The sequence below is a fragment of the Macrobrachium nipponense genome, chromosome 39 (assembly GCF_015104395.2).
Source record: "Macrobrachium nipponense isolate FS-2020 chromosome 39, ASM1510439v2, whole genome shotgun sequence".
Classification (NCBI taxonomy): domain Eukaryota; kingdom Metazoa; phylum Arthropoda; class Malacostraca; order Decapoda; family Palaemonidae; genus Macrobrachium; species Macrobrachium nipponense.
Genome location: NC_061099.1, coordinates 55,131,278 through 55,151,884, shown reverse-complemented (window position 1 = coordinate 55,151,884; position 20,607 = coordinate 55,131,278). Strand labels below are relative to the sequence as shown.

Sequence of the window (20,607 nt, the reverse complement as noted above, 5' to 3'; positions counted from 1 at the left end):
AGGACTCCTGACATTACGTATATTCATGTTCATTACAGGTCGAGATGAGCAACAACTGGAGGCAGTATCTTCCTGCTCTAGCTCTCTCACCAGGCAGCGATATAACAGCATTCCCAAACTGTCAGCTTTTTTATCATTTCAAATTCATTTTCACTTGTAAATGTCTGGAGTAGTACTTGTCCTTGAGTCCCACCTCCTGTCGATGTTGGATGCAGCTTTGTAATTATTGGGTAAGTTACTTATATAAAGATAACATTTTTATAATAAAATAAGATTTTTATGTATTACTTGCCCAGTAATTACATAATGGGACCCCTCCCTATTCAAGGACATAGAGCTTAAACGAACTGAGCTCTTCAGTTATGTTGTACCTATTATTCCTTGGATGTTGGGAGGACACTTAACCTCCACCAAAACAATAAAGCAGTAATGTGAATTTTAAATCTAAAACTGCCATTAAAAATAGAAACTAAACCATAATTACATGGTAAGCATTATGGTTTTAATATTTTTAATGAAAGAGACTCCAAAATTTATATATCTTTGTGTGACAACCAGTCTCCACTTGCTTGTGGTGTTTTGGAACAGGCGATCAGTCTGCGCTGCACATCAGAAGGTTCCCTGATCCCTCTTGGATGAATCGAAGGTGAGATAGGAATTACATCCTTCATCTGCACTCTTGGAAACGAGTACAACACTGCTAGACTATAATCGTAATCTCACTCAGCCACACACAGTCCGTGATTCCAAAGGAGAAGTGTTGGCTTATTGGAGATGACTTGGTGACTCCCCCTACTCACCATCTACTGCCAGTTAACCACCTTGTTAGCAAGCTTCAGCTGCTTCCAGCTTGCACTGAGGAATATTTACGTAAAAAGCTTTGGTTTATATACCCAAGAATACAAAATACTTTTAAAATTAAAATTTTTTTTTGCTATTAATGTTATATTTTCAAGGTACTGAATGTGGAACAACTACATAGTAGTTTTTCCTAATCCACAGTGGTCAATATGTAAAGCTTAAGTGTTTATACATGATTTTTATTCACATGGCAATATGAAAGTTGTAAAGTAGTGGACCCCATTTGTGTTCTTAATATTGTGTATTGAAGAACAAAAGGCATCCCCTGTCCAAGAAACTTATGAATGGTTAGGTAAAGAAATATATTTGTTTTGGTAAATTCAACAAACCACAATATGTATAAGGTAAAAGAATTAAGTAATAATTTGAATAATTTTTTATGTTTTCTGTTACAGGATCCTGCTGGTATATTTGATCTAATAGAAGTTGTTGGCAATGGCACTTACGGTCAAGTGTATAAGGTATGTAAGAGAGTGATTTAGTTTTCCCTTCATTGTTGTAATGTCCAAAGGTATAATGAAAGTTTTTGAAGATCATATAGTAGATATTACTCATAATTTCTTTTACTTGTTTAACTAGTCCATTGATTTATGTTATTCTGCAAATATAATGAAGCTTATGTGAAAGCTTTACAAATGACTGGTTCCTTCAATGAAAATATCTGTCAAATTCTCTGTATGGTCAGACAGTAAGAAGTGCATCTAAGCTACTATGCATTTTCAGGTAGTGGAACCTCAGTTTTCGTACATAATCTGTTTGGGAACCTCCCACCAAATCCAAAACGTATGAAAAGCAAAACAACAATTCCCATAAGGAATAATGTAAATATGTGCAAACAATGTGTTCCAGACTCCCCAAAATATAAAAAAAAAAAAAAAAAATTCATAGCGCATAAACAGGTTTACATACAGAAAATGAGAAATAAATATAAATGACTAATGAAATGATTAAATGAACATTTAACATCACTCTTACCTTTATGGAAAACACTTGTTAGTATATGGAAGACAGAGAGGAGGGGAGATGGAGGAGGAAAGGTTATTCTTTGGAAGGGGAATCTCCTCCCAGAAGGACTTCAGGTATCAAGGACCTATCTGGATCTATCTGGAGTAATTTTCTTTGTTTTTTACTGGCATTATTAGAGGTTAATTCCCCTCCTCATTTTTTACTGGCAGTAGGACCACCTTGAGAGTTACTGGACCCCTGTCGCACAGGAAAACTGTCCAGAGACATTTATTTGTTTCTTGCATTTATTTAAAAATTGCCTAAAGTTAAACACCACATTGCCATTAAACATGCTGGAGACATTGGATTACAACTTCTTTGTTGGGATGATAATTTTTTTTTTTACATCATTCCACTTTGCATGTCTTTAATCACTGAAGTAGGCACATTATGTATGCCCATTCATTTTCTGAATTTTTCAAACCAGTCTCTGCTGGGCCTTAAGTTAACTAACAGCAGCGCATGCTGTAGGCATTTTCTCACTGAGATCAGCATGCAACTTCCTCCAACGCTTTGCTACTAGTTCTTTCTTAAGTTTTTTGGGGTTTCTCGCCTTTTTCATGGAGGGGCTAGCACTTGGAACTTTCTTTGGCCCCATGATGCTTATTTAGCAGTTGCACTTTAATAAAAAAAAAAAAGCACAGAAAGCACAAAAACAAAACACAAAAGCAGAATGGGTTACAAAAGAAGATGGAATGGTTTGTTTGGGTGCTTAATATGGGGCCCAGTCATGCACTGGGCCCTGGATGTGGAGCATTTCCGAGTATGAAAACCAAGGAAATGTATGATAATCGAGACAAAATTTCGTAGAAAAAGTGTACTAAAAGAGAGCCATACGAAAACCGAGGTTTGACTGGAGTATATGTACACCAGCCTACTTAGGAACGTTCAACTTGAAAGCATCAGAAGCAAGCCCATGGGATTGCAAATTGAAATTGTGTTCAGAGTGCTCCCCTTTGCTACCCATGAGTTCAAATTTTTTTTTTTGTGTGCCTGTTACGTACATACAGTATAGGCAGTCCCTGGGTTACGACGGGTTCGGCTTATGACGTTCCAAGGTTAAGGTGCTTTTCAATTGTATTCATCAAATTATTTCCAGGGTTATGCCGCCTACAAATGCTGATCTGGCAGAAGAAATATGACGCCAAAAATGCAAAATAATCAATATTTGAAGTTTTTTTTTTTTATGAAAAATCCAATAAGAATGAAGTTTACATAGTTTTGAATGCACCCAAAGCATTAAAAGTAAGGTTTTCTTAGGATTATTGACAATGTTCTGGCTTACGACCATTTTTGGCTTACGACGCGTCTCAAGAACAGAATCCCCGTCGTAACCTGGGGACTGCCTGTACAGTATATATAGGCAGTCCCCAGTTATCGGTGGACTTGGTGAATGGCGATCCAGTTTTATGGCGCCGTAACAGGCTGAGTTTCAATTATGGCACAGATAATAGAGTTATGGTGCCATAACACACCTGACAGAGGCACTGTTAACCGGTTATCGGTGCCATTAACCAAAACTTGGCACCATGAGTCGCTGAGTTTCAGTTAATGGCGGTTTTCACTTATCAGCACCTTTCTGAGAGCGGGCCCCCCGCTGGTAACCGGGGACTACCTGTACTGCATCATTGTAGGATGAAAAATTTTAGTGCCATATTGATTTTATATCATACTGCACTTAAATAGGCATGGAGAGTACAGTAACCCACTTACAAACATGTCAACATATAAAAGCCCATCCGGAACATAACTCATTTGTAAGTAGGGTGGTATCTGTACTGTTAGGATACAGTAAAAGACATGTACAGTGGTCCCCCCGTATTCGCGGGGGATGCGTACCAGACCCCCCCATGAATAGTTAGAACCTGCGAATGTTTGGAACCCCTATAAAAACTTTCAAAAACAGCTATTAAAAACAGCTATTTTGTAGTTAAAACTCAAGAAAAACCACTAAAAAATTGTATACTTGGTTTTTTTAATAGTTTTATCCCAAGAAGTGCATTTTATGATGAAAATGATAAAAAAAACCAGGAATTTGTGGATATTTCTCAGAAAAATACCGCAAATGCGCGAATTTTCCGCGAATAATGCGGGGAAACGTTCCCGAGAGAAATCCGCGAATCTGGAGAACGTGAATATGGTGGGCCCACTGTATGTTAATTTTGATTGTGCTTTTGCTTGTAATCTTTTATCACTTGCTAAATGTAACTCCTACTGATGCTGTCAGTGTAAAAGCCTTGCAGGATTAAAAAGAAAAAACTACAATTAAAGAAAACAAGTACCACTCCTCTGTTGACCTCTGTGCAATTGACTTGCTTTTAAAGTTGTACTACATTCCATACAGTTTCCAGTCCTGTATTAAAAAGAATTTTATAGCTATCATAGTTAACTGGAATAGTAATCCATACTATGCTACCCATTCAAGATTTTCTTATCTAACTATATAGAACCCTTTCATGTACGTACTGTATTCACAAGCTTTAAAGTATACATAATTTTGTATGTACAGACTTGCTACCATAAACTTTTACATAGGATGGCTTACCAACTGCCATCCATTGAACACATATTGATGTAAAATGATCAAGGCTACATGTGTTTTTTTATTTCTCAGTTTTGTGGTTTAGTGAAAGGATGGCATTAAGTAGGGGACAAGCTGTTGAATGTCAGGTTTTCAGGCATTGAGAAAAGCACACTTAATATTGCAACATAACACATTAGTCAACTATCAGAATCATTTTGTGCCTATTTGCTGCTTAATTAAACCTAGAAAATCTGATCAAATAATTTTATTTTTTATCCACTGTATTTCATTTCTTCATAAAATGGTCAGCTTACATTTCATAAATTTTCAGCATCAAGCGTATGATATATGTGTACTACATGATATGCCCCTGGAAATCTAGTATTGATATGGATATAGGAATTTGATCAGTTATTGTACATATGGAACTGTGTTGAACCAACATGAATAAACTGTGGTCATTACCACTGTGTAAGATCTGAAGTACTATGTGTCCATTATAAATACAACACAGAACTAAAAATGCTTCAAGATTGAACTATTATGTCCATAAGAGAAGTTTTTAATGGTTGGGCGTAAAAGTCTAACCTATGACAAAGCTATAACCCAAAAGGGTAACAAGAATCAAAATGCAAGTACATACTCATATGATAGGTAACATACAAGAATAAACAAAGTATACAAGATATAGAAAATTAGAGCAAAATTAGATCATGAAAATTCAATCTAAAAAGAATATATCATAGAAAACCCACACCCAATATGATTTCTATAACTAATGGACATTGAGGAAATTAACCTAAGTATCATGGAAGAATTAGAAGAAATCGACTAGTGTTTATGAGTTTCAAGATAAGGAGAAAAAACCATTGGAAAAAACTCCTAAAACCAAGAAACAAAATCCAGTACCATACTTGTGACCATGAAACTGATCCATTTTTCAAATCCAAATGAAAAGTACAGAAAGGTTCAAGAAACAGGCCAAAGTCTATCATCACAATTAACCAATCAAAGGAGGTCCCATCTCAAAATAAAACTTTACAAAGAGAAAGAGAAACCTTAGATCATAATGAATATGTTAAAGGAGATGAAATCAACCTATAACCAGTACTTAATCACAGCAAAGATAGGATAAAACAAGAAGGAGGAACTCAATGACACATCCAGATACACTTATACACGCTTTATCGAACTCTGAGTAAAATCAAGAATGTAACGAAAGACAGTTTAGTAGACACCGTGTGTAACTTCAAGAAATATATGGAAATGAACAATTGCTGCAAAAACTCATAAAAAGGATACTTGTGTATCAACCATGTCATATCAATAAAAATGTAATGTTAAATAGATCAATTTGTAAAGAAGAAAAAATAATTCAAACTAAAGGACCCCAGAAAAAGAGACTACCAATGAAACAATTGAACTCAAGGATACCAAACCAATTATGAAAATAAAGAAATATCCAAACAACAAAAAACTTCATTTATAAAGTAAATAGAAAAATATCAGCTTTTGTAAACCATAAAATAACTAATAATATATGAGATAATTAGTCATGTAATCCAAAGAAATGTAATGGCTTAAGATCAAATTATTTATTTGAGAAATAAGATATGTCTGCAAAGGCAAAGAACCACTAGTTACGTATTATGTTTGCAACATTTAAACATGTTTACTGGAAACATCATGACAATTTACCTCCAAGGATCATTCGTGATATTTAGCTATATCAATGACCTTAACTTTCACTGGGATCTTGTAGAGAATGGATCATAATAGATTGTGGCTTAAAAAAATGTATGTTTCCATGATAGTGAAACAAATGCATATTTTTGAAAATCACATGGGCCTTTTTTTTTTTTTTTTATCTGGGTGTCATACTTTGCTGATCAAGCATTGTAGATATATATAAGTGGAACACATGTAATTACATAGTAAAGAGTACTTGTGATCAGTTTCCAATTTTAAATTCACTTTTACAAAATTAGCACACCAAACCTATTTATTCCTTCTTGCAGTATTCCAGTTAATAGCAAACTAAACTGATACAGAAATGATACATTTTTAAGTAAACAAATGAAGCAAAAAATACAATTATCTTACAGCAGTACCTTAATTATTCACATCTACAAATCTGGAAGAAATCCAACTAGCATAGATAATTATAGACCCATGCAAATTGTTAAAGAAAATTCCGAATGCATGAGATCTGGTCAAAAGAGTTATGTTATTACACTAACGGATAACATTGCTATTATACCACATGTAAATACTCAATATTGTTAAACATACAAAACTAATGCACGTGGGCACTTGCCAGTTGTCATTGCAAAGTTTCTGACCAACTATTCCTTCGAGGTGTGAAGTGATGATATTCATTCAGACTTTTCCATTTGAAAACAGGGTTTCAGGGCAGTGTTCTTTGTATCGCCCTTCTTGCACCAGCAATAAGTGGCATAGGTAGTCAACTGCTGTTCAGAATAAAAAAAAAACATGGACAGCTTTGCTGTAGAGTAGACTGCACAAAATGAAACATTAGACATACTAAATACATCATTAATGGCTGAACATAACATCAATAATGCTACAGTAAAAGTAGACACGCCCCTATTCAGTGAGTTTCCAAATCTCCATAGAAGAAACCACAGCAGTTATGTCTGGCTACCTTGAGATGGAGAATCCAGCCGTCTGACAGGTGAACTCGAACCAGTCTCATGTTTAGGGTGACCTGCAACCCAAAGGATTGACAGAGGAGAATGATTAGGTGTTGAGAAATTCTCGAGGTTATACCATCCACCATGTAGTACTAGTGATCTTGGTGATCCTTGGAAGCAAGAAGTTCAACATTTTTACAAATGTTTTATTGTGATCAGCCAGTTGATATGAATTTCACTTTAGTTTATTTTTTATTTGTCATGTTTGTTTTACTTTATCTTTTCGTATGTATTTTATTTAATTCTCTTTCATAGTTTATTCTTTATATTTTTGTTAAATATTGGTTGCATTCTATTCTTTTTCATAGTATGTTCTTTACTTCTGAATTTGATAGTAGTAAAAATAACATCAACAATAATAATAATGATAATAATAATGGTTCTGCAAGTTCTGAACATTTGCTTGCTATGTGGTATATGGTCTCGATTTTTGTATTGCACTTCCTGCATATGAGATGTGTTATTTCCACCTATCGTTCTTTGAATATATCTGGTTTTTAGGGCCTGATCTTGTGCCGCTGTTATCATTCCTTCGGTTTCCTTCTTGAGCTCTCCTCTGTAATCATTGCCATGTGTCATCACTGGCCAGTTCTTTAGTCTGTCTCATGTATTGTCCGTGTATTGGTTTGTTGTGCCATTCCTCTGTTCTGTTTGTCATTCTCCTGTCTCTGTATTTTTCCAGGTCTTTGTCTACTATTATCAGTCCTTCCCATGCACTCTTGAGACACTCCTCTTCACTGGTTTTCAGATATTGCCCCAGTGCTCTGTTCTCGATGTTGAAGCAGTCCTCTATGCTTAGTAGCCCTCACCCTCCTTCCTTTTGTGTTATGTATAGTCTGTCCATATTTGCTCTATGGTTTAGTGCTTTGTGTATTGTCATAAGTTTCCTAGTTTTCTGATCTATGCGGCAGAGTTCTGCCTTCTTCCATTCCACTACTTCTGCGCTGTATGTGATTACTGGTACTGCCCATGTGTTTATGGCTTTTATCATATTTCCAGCGTGTAGTTTTGACTTGAGTATCGCCTCAAGTCTCTGCATATATGTTTTCCTGATCATGTCCTTCATCTCTTGGTGTTTTATATCCTCTCCTTCCATTATTCCCATGTATTTGTATCCTGTCTCATCTATGTATGTGTTTGATGCTATTCCCATCTGGTAGCTTTATCCCTTCAGTCCTTCTTACTTTGCCCTTTTGTATATTGACCAAGACATTTTTTATTCCAAACTCCATCCTGATGTCCCTAGATACAATCCTTACAGTCTGGATTAGGTTATCTATTTCCTTGATGCTCTTACCATACAGCTTGATGTCGTCCATGAACATGAGATGGTTATTATTAATATGATAAAAGCCATAAACACATAGGTAGTACCAGTAATCAGATCAGATACAGGGCAGTACCAGTAATCAGATCAGATACAGGGCAGTACCAGTAATCAGATACAGCGCAGGAGTAGTGGAATGGAAGAAGGCAGAACTCCGCAGCATAGACCAGAAAACTAGGAAACGTGACATTACACAAACTACTAAACCCAAGAGCAAATATTGACAGATTATACATAACACGAAAGGAAGGAGGGTGAGGGCTACTAAGCATAGAGGACTGCTTCAACATCGAGAAAAGGGCACTGGGGCAATATATCTGGAAACCAGTGAAGATGAGTGACTCGAGCGCATGTGAAGAAGGACTGATAAAAGTAGATGAAGACCCAGAAGTATACAGACAAGAGAATGACAGACAGAACAGAGGAATGGCACAACAAACCAATGCACAGACAATACATGAGACAGACTAAAGAACTGGCCAGCAATGAAACGTGACAATAGCTACAGAGGGGAGAGCTCAAGAAGGAAAATGAAGGAATGATAACAGTGGCAAACAATCAAGCCCTAAGAACCAGATATGTTCAAAGAACGATAGATGAAAATAGCATCTCACCTGCAGGAAGTGCAATATGAGAAACGAGACCATAAACCAACCTGAAGGAGTGATAGAAAATGATCAGGCAAAGATCCTCTGTGACTATGGTATCAGAACAGATACGGTGATACGTGCAAATAGACCAGACATGACGTTGAGACGTTAATTGACAAAATCAAGAAAAAAGTATCGCTCATTGATGTCGCAGTACCATGGGATATCAGAGTTTAAGAGAAAGAAAGAGAAAAAATGGATAAGTATCAAGACCTAAAAATCGAAATTAGTAGGGTATGGGAGAAAGAGAAAAAATGGATAAGTATCAAGACCTAAAAATCGAAATTAGTAGGGTATGGGATATGCCAGTGGAAATTGTACCCATAATCATAGGAACACTAGGCACAATCCCAAGATCACTGAAAAGGAATCTGGAAAAACTAGAGGCTGAAGTAGCTCCAGGACTCATGCAAAAACTGCACACATAGTAAGAAAAGTGATGGAATCCTAAGGAGGCAGGATGCAACCCGGAACCCCACACTATAGATACCACCCTGTTGAATTGGAAGACTGATAGACCAAAAATAAAAAATAATAATGCATAATACCATTATTGTTTTAAAATGAGATTATAATAGGATATTTCTTTAGATTAATCAAGAAGTTTAGAAATCTGTGAGGAACTTATTTCAATAAAACATTCAGCCTTTACCTTAATACAAAATTTAGTATTTTGTTTCTAGATTTTCCTAAGGCTATACACATCCCTTATTAGAAATATTTTTGCGAATTTCAGCGTTCAGTCATTATTATATGAGCAGTAAAACACAAATTTACTTTCAATTTGTATGACATATTTTTTTATGAATATAGTATTGTTGATTTAAAGACTCATTTTAAAGGGAGTTCTTTTATAGCGCATTCAATTTTCTGCTCCTATCATCATCAGTTTCTTGAATATTTATGTCATTAAATTGACTGTACATAGCACATTAATAAGGGCCTCCCAAACATATTCAGTGAATTATTTCCTTCTTTGGTTTTTCACTTGGAGACAGTTGGATATATATTTACTTACTGAATTAAACTTCATGTTTTAAACACTAAGACCAGTTGATGGCTTGTATGAATGTCAAGAAATGTTAGTTCTTAGTAAAAGGTAGTTAACTTACCACCTACTTACAAATTTTAGCTGGCACGTCACTTCTGTAAATTGAATACTACTACATACTAAAGTTTTTGTATAAAAGTGAAATCCTTGTAAACTACCATGCTTGGGGTTTTCAAGTTGTAATTGGGAAGGTTACCACTTGTAATATAAGCTTATTGCTTCGTCCTTGTATTTAATGGCCACCTATGTGAAGTAGTCTCATATTACTTTGCCAGTATAAAGAACTTTATTGTTATTTGCTTTGTGTCTTTATATATTTATTGTAGATTTGTAGATTCTCTTGATTCTTGAAGTCTCAGGATTCTTGTAGTCTCAGGATTCTTATAGTCATTCTTTTAGAGTCTCAGGATGCTTAGAAAGACAGCATAGTTTTTTTCTTATTTTATTAACACAAACTAAATATTTATATAGTTGTTACACATACAAGTTTAGTTCGTATTGAGGGTGATACGGCTCTGTTATTTTCTACTTGAGGCAAATTGTAGTCTATTATGACATGTCGATGTATGAAGTCTTACTCCCCCACGGCTGGTAATGCTGTTTTACTTCTCTGATTCTAATTCTGTCAACATTTTCTCCAAGAAAATGTCTCCTCCTTCAGTAGTTGGTAGTCTTTTCTGTCTCCACCTTCTGGTCTTCCTCATTGGGTGGTGATTAATGATGACGTCTAAAGCACCACCCCTTTTTGGGTGGAAATTAATTTCAACACCTCCTTGCTGGGCATGATTAATGACCTTGCCAGAAGTGTCCGGCTTGTCTGCAGATCAAAGTGTTATTCTGACAACATGAGGGTTACTGTCATCACTGGAAGTGTATGGCTTCTGCTGGGAGGTCAAGGGTTATGACGGAGCTTCATCTCAGAGCTGCTATATGCATTTTTTATTTGACGCTAACACGATAACCACCTCTGCATTTTTGGGTTATATATATGTAGTACAATAAACACATCTGTTGCTCAACACAATTCTCTCTGTTCTATTATTCTTTTCTATCTCTCTCTTTCTATTATTCTCTCTCTATTCATCTCTCTATCAGTGAAGCTCTCTCTCTTTATATCTACTATTATTCTCTCTTTTTATATCTATGCTATTTTCCCTAACTAACATTACACACTCATAAGATCTAGGCATATTGGTCTTATTTTATATGAAATATATAAAAGATTGCAATTTTTAATTCATGGAAGGCAGGTGGTCAGTAGAATAGTTGGTAAGTTAAACTTTTCATTGTGCATATGTGCTTATCAAACTTGGTTAGTTATAAGATAAAACTAGGATAAAATTAACCTTTGCCATACTATTTTCACTGCTCATTTGAAATATTGGATGCTCAAATTTTTTATGATTATTACAAGATTTTTATTTTCTATTTGCAGACTTTGTTTTTCTCTTGAAAATTTTCAATGCAAGTGATTAAGATCATAATCTGTATTCATTACTATATTTGAGAAATTATACAGTCCTGGTCGCCAACGCTAAGCGATTTTCGACACTAAGCGATTTGGCCCAAATGCCCTAATGGCCAGCCTGCCCCTGGTCCTAATTTGCAGGTCATTGTAGAGCTCTCAAACATATCCATATTATCAAGCATAAGCAAATAGTGTATTACAGGTTCCATTTAAATTTTAGCACTATTGATTTTGAGGGTTAGGTGCTGTTTTTTTATAGCATCGCTGGGTATTATTCAGTGGTACATTTTATGTTGGATGAGTAGTAGTATATGACATTAAGTAAAGATTGCCTGACAATGCAACGTACCTTGTCACTTGTGTATACAGGACTGACCTGTCCATTAATGCACTGCAGTAGCTGATGATAATAAAGTGACTGATTGTACTAATGTATACTTTTTACATTTCTGTGTAGGATTATAATTTTTGTTACTCATTTAATTTATTTGAACTATGTTCTAATTCTATCAATTTTGCAGGGTCGGCACACCAAGACCGGTCAGCTGGCTGCCATCAAAGTTATGGATGTTACAGAGGTATGTCATCGAAATTTTTTTTTTTTATTTCTCCATGCTTCTTTGGATTTTCATCACATCTCTGCATTATTTAGCATCATGTCATGTACTTGCGATTTGTCATTTGTATTGCTATGTATGAATTGTGGATGTAAGGATTCACGAGTGAGTTATACAAATACAACTTGGAAATTATTGATGTAAATCACCTTTGCCTTCCACCAGAGGATTTTCTTTTTAAGCTTGTTTATGCTCCTTTCTCTCATTTAGTCTTCCTTTTGGATTTGCTAGGTACTGCTTTAAGAACACAAAATAAGTTTCTCCTAATAGACCCTTAGTTGTATATTTCTATATATAAGTGTTTAAGGCAATCTCAGTCTCAGCTCATTTATTAAATAGGAATAGGAAGTGAATATGAGGTATTGGGAAAGAGAACTTCCTTAATGATTTATGGGTCTTTATAGCTTCTCATGCGGCCTCATCTCCATCGTCTTTATGCATGGTGGTCAGGATTGCTGTTACAACTGAATGCCCGGGTCACGCTAGGGAAGGGTTTCCATCCATTTCTGCTACCTAGGTTGTCTTTTTTATTACAACTTTTGTGCTGCTAACCTTTCTTCCTCTACCTCCACTGTTACCTGTGCGTCCGAGCAGGAAGTCCACAGGCTGCCTACATAACTCAACTCAAACATGTTTTTGGTGACAGAAGGCATATGTTCTGTGCTGCTCTTAGTCTGGTGGTAGAGCCACAACTTGAGGACCTTCCTTTCCTGGAGTCGTAGCCCATTGACTTGTATCTTTATGGGCCTCCGTCTGCTGGTACCATCATTGTTGATGTCCACCTTCCTCATCCACAGGATTTTGAAGATTTCTCAGGTATCTGGAACCAGCTAGTATGGAGAGAGGATGTGAATCTTTTGTGACATGAGCCTTGACCTCCAGTTTGCTAGATCTTAGTCATTCTCTTGGCTTCTATTGCCCCTTGAAGGACATGTAAGATTCTAAAAATAAGATTCCAAAAATTACTTTTCTAGTAGCTGTAGGAGAAGTACATTGTATCATCCTGAATGGGATTATGAGGATTTCTCTGCAGACCATCAACACTAATTTTGCTAGGGTGACTACTTGTTCTGTGCTTGTTTATCAAGCTCATGTGTTGATTTGCCGCCTTACACAGTAGTTTCATATAAATGATTAACCAAGTACATAGCTAAGGTTACTAACGTGGGCTGCAGCCTTTTTAAAATATGTTAGCAAATCAAATGTTTAGCTTATGTGACAGGCTCCGCCCGCTATCGGAGCACTCAGGGAAACAACCAGCTGGATAGTTCAAATTGTGTTTGCAGTGGTTTGTCATAAATTGGCACCATTGCAGCAGCTTTTAGCTATTTGGTTGTCTTTACTGGACTTCGGTAAAGCATTATTGCTTTCATTTGAGTAGCCTTTAAGTTTTGATTAGCTTATTAGCATGGAGGATCAGGTTATGTCTGACTCTAGTTCCTGTGGCCTTTGCTATTGCAGCGAAGGTTGTAAGACCAGATTGACCAAATCTTGCTATCATTCACATACAGTTTGCAGTGAGTATAGGGACAGAAGTGTAGTAAGAAAAAAACTTGTGCTGAATGTAATGATTGGGATGAAAAAGTTAGGAAGGATAGGAAGAGAAGATTTAGAGGATGTAGCGGGAGACATTGCCTCAGACTGGACTGGGGTCGTGTCCTGCACAGACAATGCAGTTAGGGATGGCTCTCTTGAGCTTGAGGCTCTTTTGTTTCCTTGGGGGTTTTAAAAAAGAGAGAACTTTGGTGCTCCTTTACCACTGAAGTTACTCAGACGCATAAATCAACCCTTTTGTTTTCGCCATTGGTGAGAAAGTATAAGGAGTGGTTGGCCAGAAAAATTATTGGTATGGAAGCAGCGGGATGATGAAATAGGAGGAATGAACAGAAAGTCATGGGAAAAGGAAATAAATGAAGACCCAGACCTGATGGGAATTCCAGTGAAAAGAACCATTGGTCAGCTGAGGTTTGAGAGAACAACTCATTTTACATCGAAATAACCCTATCATGGGAAAATATATAACAAGAAAATCAAGTAGGCTATGATGATTATACGTATTGATTTTCAGTCCTTTCCTGCCTGATGCAGCCTTCCTTTTTTATGCATTTCTGTAACTACTAATATAACTTCAAGTTGGTTGTATTGCATATAGCAGCTCACAATAGCCTTGCTTCTTGCGCTGCTTTTAGATTCCTCTATTACTATAATATACGTTAAAGGACTTGATTTGTTACCAAATACTGTTTGTCTCGGTTTCTTATGTAATTCTTGTCTCTGACATGAATTCTATCTCAAGTCATGTCCTTTCTTTACGTTGTCAAAACCCATTCTTGTCCAAGATGCACATGTAGTACTAGTTTGCACTAGTATGACATGAATTCTATCTCAAGTCATGTCCTTTCTTTACGTTGTCAAAACCCATTCTTGTCCAAGATGCACATGTAGTACTAGTTTGCACTAGTATTCCCTTTAATTTGGCACTTGTCTCTTTGTATATTTTTTCATGCCTCCTTATGTATAGTTACATCACCTTTCTTAGGATAATTTTTGTCATCATTCCTTCCTGATCATGGCACCAAATAACCACTAGTAAATAACTTATAAATTCACATTTCTCTGGATGTAAATAACTTAAAAATTCATATTTCTCTGCATGTAATTAACTTATAAATTCATATTTCTCTCCACATGTATTTGCTCATTTATGGTGCTCTCCTTTTTCTGAGCACATTTACCTCTCCATGCTCTATCCCTCAGAGTCTTTCTGTATTGATGTACAGGTAATTTAATTAAGGGAATTCTTTACGCCCCCTGCCAGAAGCATGTAGCATACCCTATTGTACAGATTTAGGATCAACTAAAGATTCATTATCTCATTTTATGTCTCATATCCAGACAAATTAGATTCATGTTTTCCTTCAGTGTTCCAGTTGTGAATTATATGTAAGACAGCACATGATTATTTTACAAACTTAAAGCAGTTGAATGCCTATAAAGTTCCCAAATTATAAATAAATGTTTAAAAAGAGAATGTATCAGCACTTTGTTTCCATGTGCACAATCATTCAGTAATATATTGTATTTGTTTTCCTTTCAGGATGAAGAAGAAGAAATTAAACTGGAAATTAATGTCCTGAAAAAGGTATGTGGATGCTTTATAGTTATGAAGATAAATTACTTGTTTTCCTATTTTCTGGTACCAGTATTTTTCTCAAAGCATTTTAGAGTAGTAATTTAACTCAGTTTTGCACTTAAGGGCTGCCATATACATTCAGGGTACTAAATATTCCTATAATTGTTTTGTGCTAAATCACATGGGGTGTAGGATGTGTGGATTACACACACACACATATCAAGCTACAAATATCCTGTGATATCTAATTCGCTCTACCTCGGAATTGATATATACATATATGTTACTGAAGGGTAACATATATATATATAATATAATATATCTTATAATTATTATAATTATATATATATATATATTATAATGTTATGTAATAATGTATATAGGTATACTTATACTGTATATGTATATTATATTCTATATTATATATGTATATATTATTATATATATAATATATGTATAATATATATTGTATATTATATAATATGTAATACTATTTGTAGTATATTATTATATATAATATATATTGTATAATATATATGTATATAATATATTATATATATATGTATATTATAATATATTTGTATTATAATATTATATTATAATAGATAAGATTATATCGATTATATAATATATATATATAATATTATAGATATTAACTGATTATATATAATTATAATATTTTATTATTCATAGTATAATATATATATAGATATATAATTATATATATATTATATTATGTATATATATATATATATATGCTATATATATAGTATACTATTATATATTTTATATATAAATATATTATCTATGTATATATATATATATTAAATATATATATATATAATATTTATATATCTAATATATTATAATATATATATTATAATATATATTATATATAATATATACTATATTATATATATATATTTATTATATATATATTAATATATATATTATATAAAGTATATGTATATATATATACCATGATAATATCATTATCTATCTATAATATATATATAATTTATATATATATATATATTATATATATACTATATACATCTATAATGATATATATCTATAATATAATATTATATATATATGTATCTCATAGATATTATATTATATATATATATATAATATATATATATATAATAATATATATATCTATATATATTCCTATTATCTCTATATATCTTATATATATCTTAATTCTATATAATATAATATAATATATATATATTACTTATATATATATATATCTATTATATCTATATATAATATATATATAATAAATATCTATATATATATATATATATATATATATATAAATATATATATCTATAATATATACTACATATATACATATATACATATATATTTTTTTAGCAGTAATATAATCTTATATATTATATATATATATATATCTATATATATATATCATATATATTATATATAATATATTATCTTATATATCTATAATATCTGCTTAAAAAATCACAGTAGATGCACGTGACTTCATAAATAAGCGAATTCCACAGGAAAATGAGATTCAGAAATCCAAGCGCTTTCGTCTTTACTCAGACATTGTCAAGGAGTTAATGAGGTACAATTGGAGAGAAAGGTCTCGGGTACAACACAAGATCAAGGAATATCAGATGTTAATTGTCAAAAGGGTAAAAATTAAAGAGATAATCCAGGATTATCGATATCACATGGTCACAACCTAACAGATTGACCCTAACCGAAATCACAAAGTTTCTTTACAGTCCAAAACATGTAAAAACTGAATATATTAATTTTGTTGCTTATATTTACCTACAACTTTTTTCATTATGAAAGCATCAAGTTTAAATAAACGAAGACTTAAATTTAGAACATTTCTATTATTTGACTTGATGAAACAAGATTCAATGATATACCTTTTAACTGTGTCATTACATGGGATTAAGGCTCTTGCTTGACTCCAGTTAATAGGATGGTCTAAATCTCTCATATGTACGAATAATGCATTCGATATTTTTCCCAGTTCTCACAGAATACTGATGCTGTTTGAGACGTTGTGAAAGAGATTTACCGGTTTGTCCGTAATAGACTTTATCACACTTTTTGCAAGGAATTTCATATATACAGCCTGGAAGATCTTTAGGAGAATTTTTTATTATTAAACTCTTGACATTAATATTACTGAAAACAACATTTATGTTAAAAAGCTTTAAAATTCTAGGAATATCTAAAAACCTTTCATCATAGGGTAATTTTAGAATGTTATTCTTACTAAATTCAAGTTTGTCATTAGTTGAATAAAATGTTTTTCTAGCTCTTTTCCTGCCACATCTACAAAAGTCCTTGGGTATTTAAGTTCATTGCAATATCATAAATAGTTTTAATTCAGCGTCAATAAACTGCGGGCTACAGACACGTAAAGCCCTTAGAAACATCCAGAAAAAAAACAGAGAATTTAACATTATGATAGTGATTGGAGTAGTAACTGAACAAAATATGGCAAATTGGTTAGTTGATTTTCGAAAGAACTGAAAAGGTGAAATTTCTATCATTTCTATGGACAGTTACATCAAGAAAATTCAAATTACAATTTCTTTCTTCCTCTACGGTAAATTTTATAGAAGGGACGAAATTATTGAGATTATTAAGGAATTCCTGGAGATTTTTGTGAACTGGCCAAATACAGAAGATATCATCCACATATCTAAACCAAATAACTTTTTGGGGGCAAAATTCTTGGTAAGAGTTTTGTCTAAAAAAATTCCATGTAAATATTGCTAAGGACAGGAGATAAGGGATTACTCATAGCCATGCCAAACTTTTGTACAAAAAATTCCCCATTAAAACAAAATTTACTATCTTTGATACATAACCTTATGAGACTAATGAGGTTTGCCACACTTAAGGGAATGTCATGACGTTCTAATTCCTCCTCCAAATATTCAAGTAAGTCATCTACAGGCACTTTTGTTTGTAATAAGACATCAAAACTAACATATTAAAATCAAAATTCAAATTTAAACTATACAATTTGTTTATAAAATCAACGTTGTTTTTAACATTCGTGTTAGAAATGTTTCCTACCAAAGGATTAAGAATTTTTACAAGCCATTTAGATAAATTATACGTAACTGAGCCCACTGAACTAATGATTGGTCTGATAGGGTTATTGATTTTATGTGTCTTTACTAAACCTTACATATAAGGTAGGGAGGCTCATTGCAGTGTAAACTGTTTAATTAAATTGTCCAAGCCCTTCAAAATGTATTTAATTTGTTTATTAAAATGGGAGTTCACTGTCTGTGTAGGGTCAGACCTCAGTTTAGTATAAGTATCAGTATCATTTAGCAATGTCGTTATTTTACTTATATAGTCACTTTTATTCATTATTACCACTGCATTAGATTTATCTGCATTAGTCACTTTCACCGTATCGTCGTCTTTAATTTCCTTAAAAGCCTGGAGAAATCTCACGGGTACATTAGGGGGAGAAGGCTTACACATAGCACCATACACAATACCTTTACAAATATTGATATCATCAGGGCTTAGGTTTTGATTAAATTTTTCTAAATAACAAAAGGTTTTTGAGATGTCGACACAGTCCAGGTTACCATTAAATACACCAAAGCTTAACCCATATCCCAAAGCCACTGTCGCAGCACTATCCACTGGTTTGTCTTATAAATTAATCATGAAGTCCACGTTGGCATGCTTAGTCCAGTCGCTTTCAGCAATGAGATTCTTCAGCTTGACTTGAAGCTTCCTTTCAAGACGGTTGCAGCACTTTCTCAATTTTCCGTAGCAATAATCCAACATCCGATTCTTCCAATCGACAGGAACCGTCTGATTAAAGCCATACCGTCTGCTTCTAAGTGTACGAAACGCATAATCTACTTCCACTTTTGTGATGTCGATGTGTTTATGAAGTATGATGCGACCTTTCGACGAGTTTCAATGCATCATACTTCAGAAACACATCGACATCACAAAAGTGGAAGTAGATGATGCATTTCGTACACTTAGCAGACGGTATGGCTTTAATCAGACGGTTCCTGTCGATTGGAAGAATCGGATGCTGGATTATTGCTACGGAAAATTGAGAAAGTGCTGCAACCGTCTTGAAAGGATTAATTTCGTATCTCGAGGCACCACTGTATTTGATAAAAATACTGCCATGAAAGAACACATTTTACGGTTATTTTCTCACTGATAAAAGATAAATACGTAAATCTCGTATTATTATGAAATATGAAAATAGCAAATGGCATCTGTTAGTTTAAAAAAAAAAAAAAAAAAAAAAAAAAAGAGTATGCTCCCGTCCCAACACCATCTATTAAAAAAAAATATAACTTAATTAGTTCACAGGAAGAACCCGCATTTAAGTCTTATTTCAACTTAAAAACACTTCATATAACAAAAAGTAACCCTGTCCCATATAGAGTTTCTAGAGTTGAATATGGCAAAATAATCTTACTCTGCTCTCAGCTGATTTTTCTAAACCAAAACATTGATCCCTTTGTATGTATTTTATAATACTATAGTAATATGAGACTACACACAGTATTATTAGGTAGCGCAAACTAAAGCATAACTTTAAGGAGCCAAGGAAAAGATACAAATTCGTTGTTTGCATTTCATGAGGGTCTAGACGTTAAGGCCTAGCCATGGATAACCAGACAGCTGTGGTACCATCTATTAAAAAAAAAATAACTATACTCTGTTTTTTCCATCTGTCCACCCACCTGTGGTGTTTGCATATGGTAACACTGCGTCCCGGGCTTTAGATCGTTACTCTATGTGTAAGCTTTAGGTAAATAAAAGGATATCTGAGTGTACATTTGCAACTGAAAAGTGTTTTATAATTTACTGTATGCGAATTTCACCGTTAATATTCGAAATAGGATATTATTATAATTGTTGAATGTAAGCTGAATGTAACTATCTAAAGCCCGGGACGCAGTGTTACCATACACAAACACCATTGGCGGGTAGACAGATGAAAAAAAAACAGAGTATAGATGTAGTTCACAACAAGATGCATTTAAGATATACTTCAACTTAAAATCACATCATATAACAAAAAATAACCTTGTTCCATATAACTAGAGTTTCTAGAGATTAATTCATGCCAAATAGAAGCAAGAAAATTGCTCTGAAGTTAAATATGGCAAAATAATCTTACCTAAACCCTCAGCTGATTTTTCCAAACCAAACCATGATCAGTTTGCTTGCATTTTATAATACAGTATACATT

General features: G+C 33.8%; 2 protein-coding genes across 2 annotated transcripts in view; one reads left to right on the top strand and one right to left on the bottom strand.

Annotated features, from left to right (window-relative positions):
* LOC135210362 (serine/threonine-protein kinase mig-15-like) overlaps positions 1-20,607 on the bottom strand; it is a 297,907-nt gene that overhangs the window by 148,018 nt on the left and 129,282 nt on the right.
* LOC135209926 (mitogen-activated protein kinase kinase kinase kinase 4-like) overlaps positions 1-20,607 on the top strand; it is a 50,207-nt gene that overhangs the window by 7,703 nt on the left and 21,897 nt on the right. The window contains 3 exon segments of the mRNA XM_064242661.1: positions 1,257-1,322; positions 12,122-12,178; positions 15,315-15,359. Coding sequence (XP_064098731.1) covers positions 1,257-1,322; positions 12,122-12,178; positions 15,315-15,359 — 168 coding nt within the window.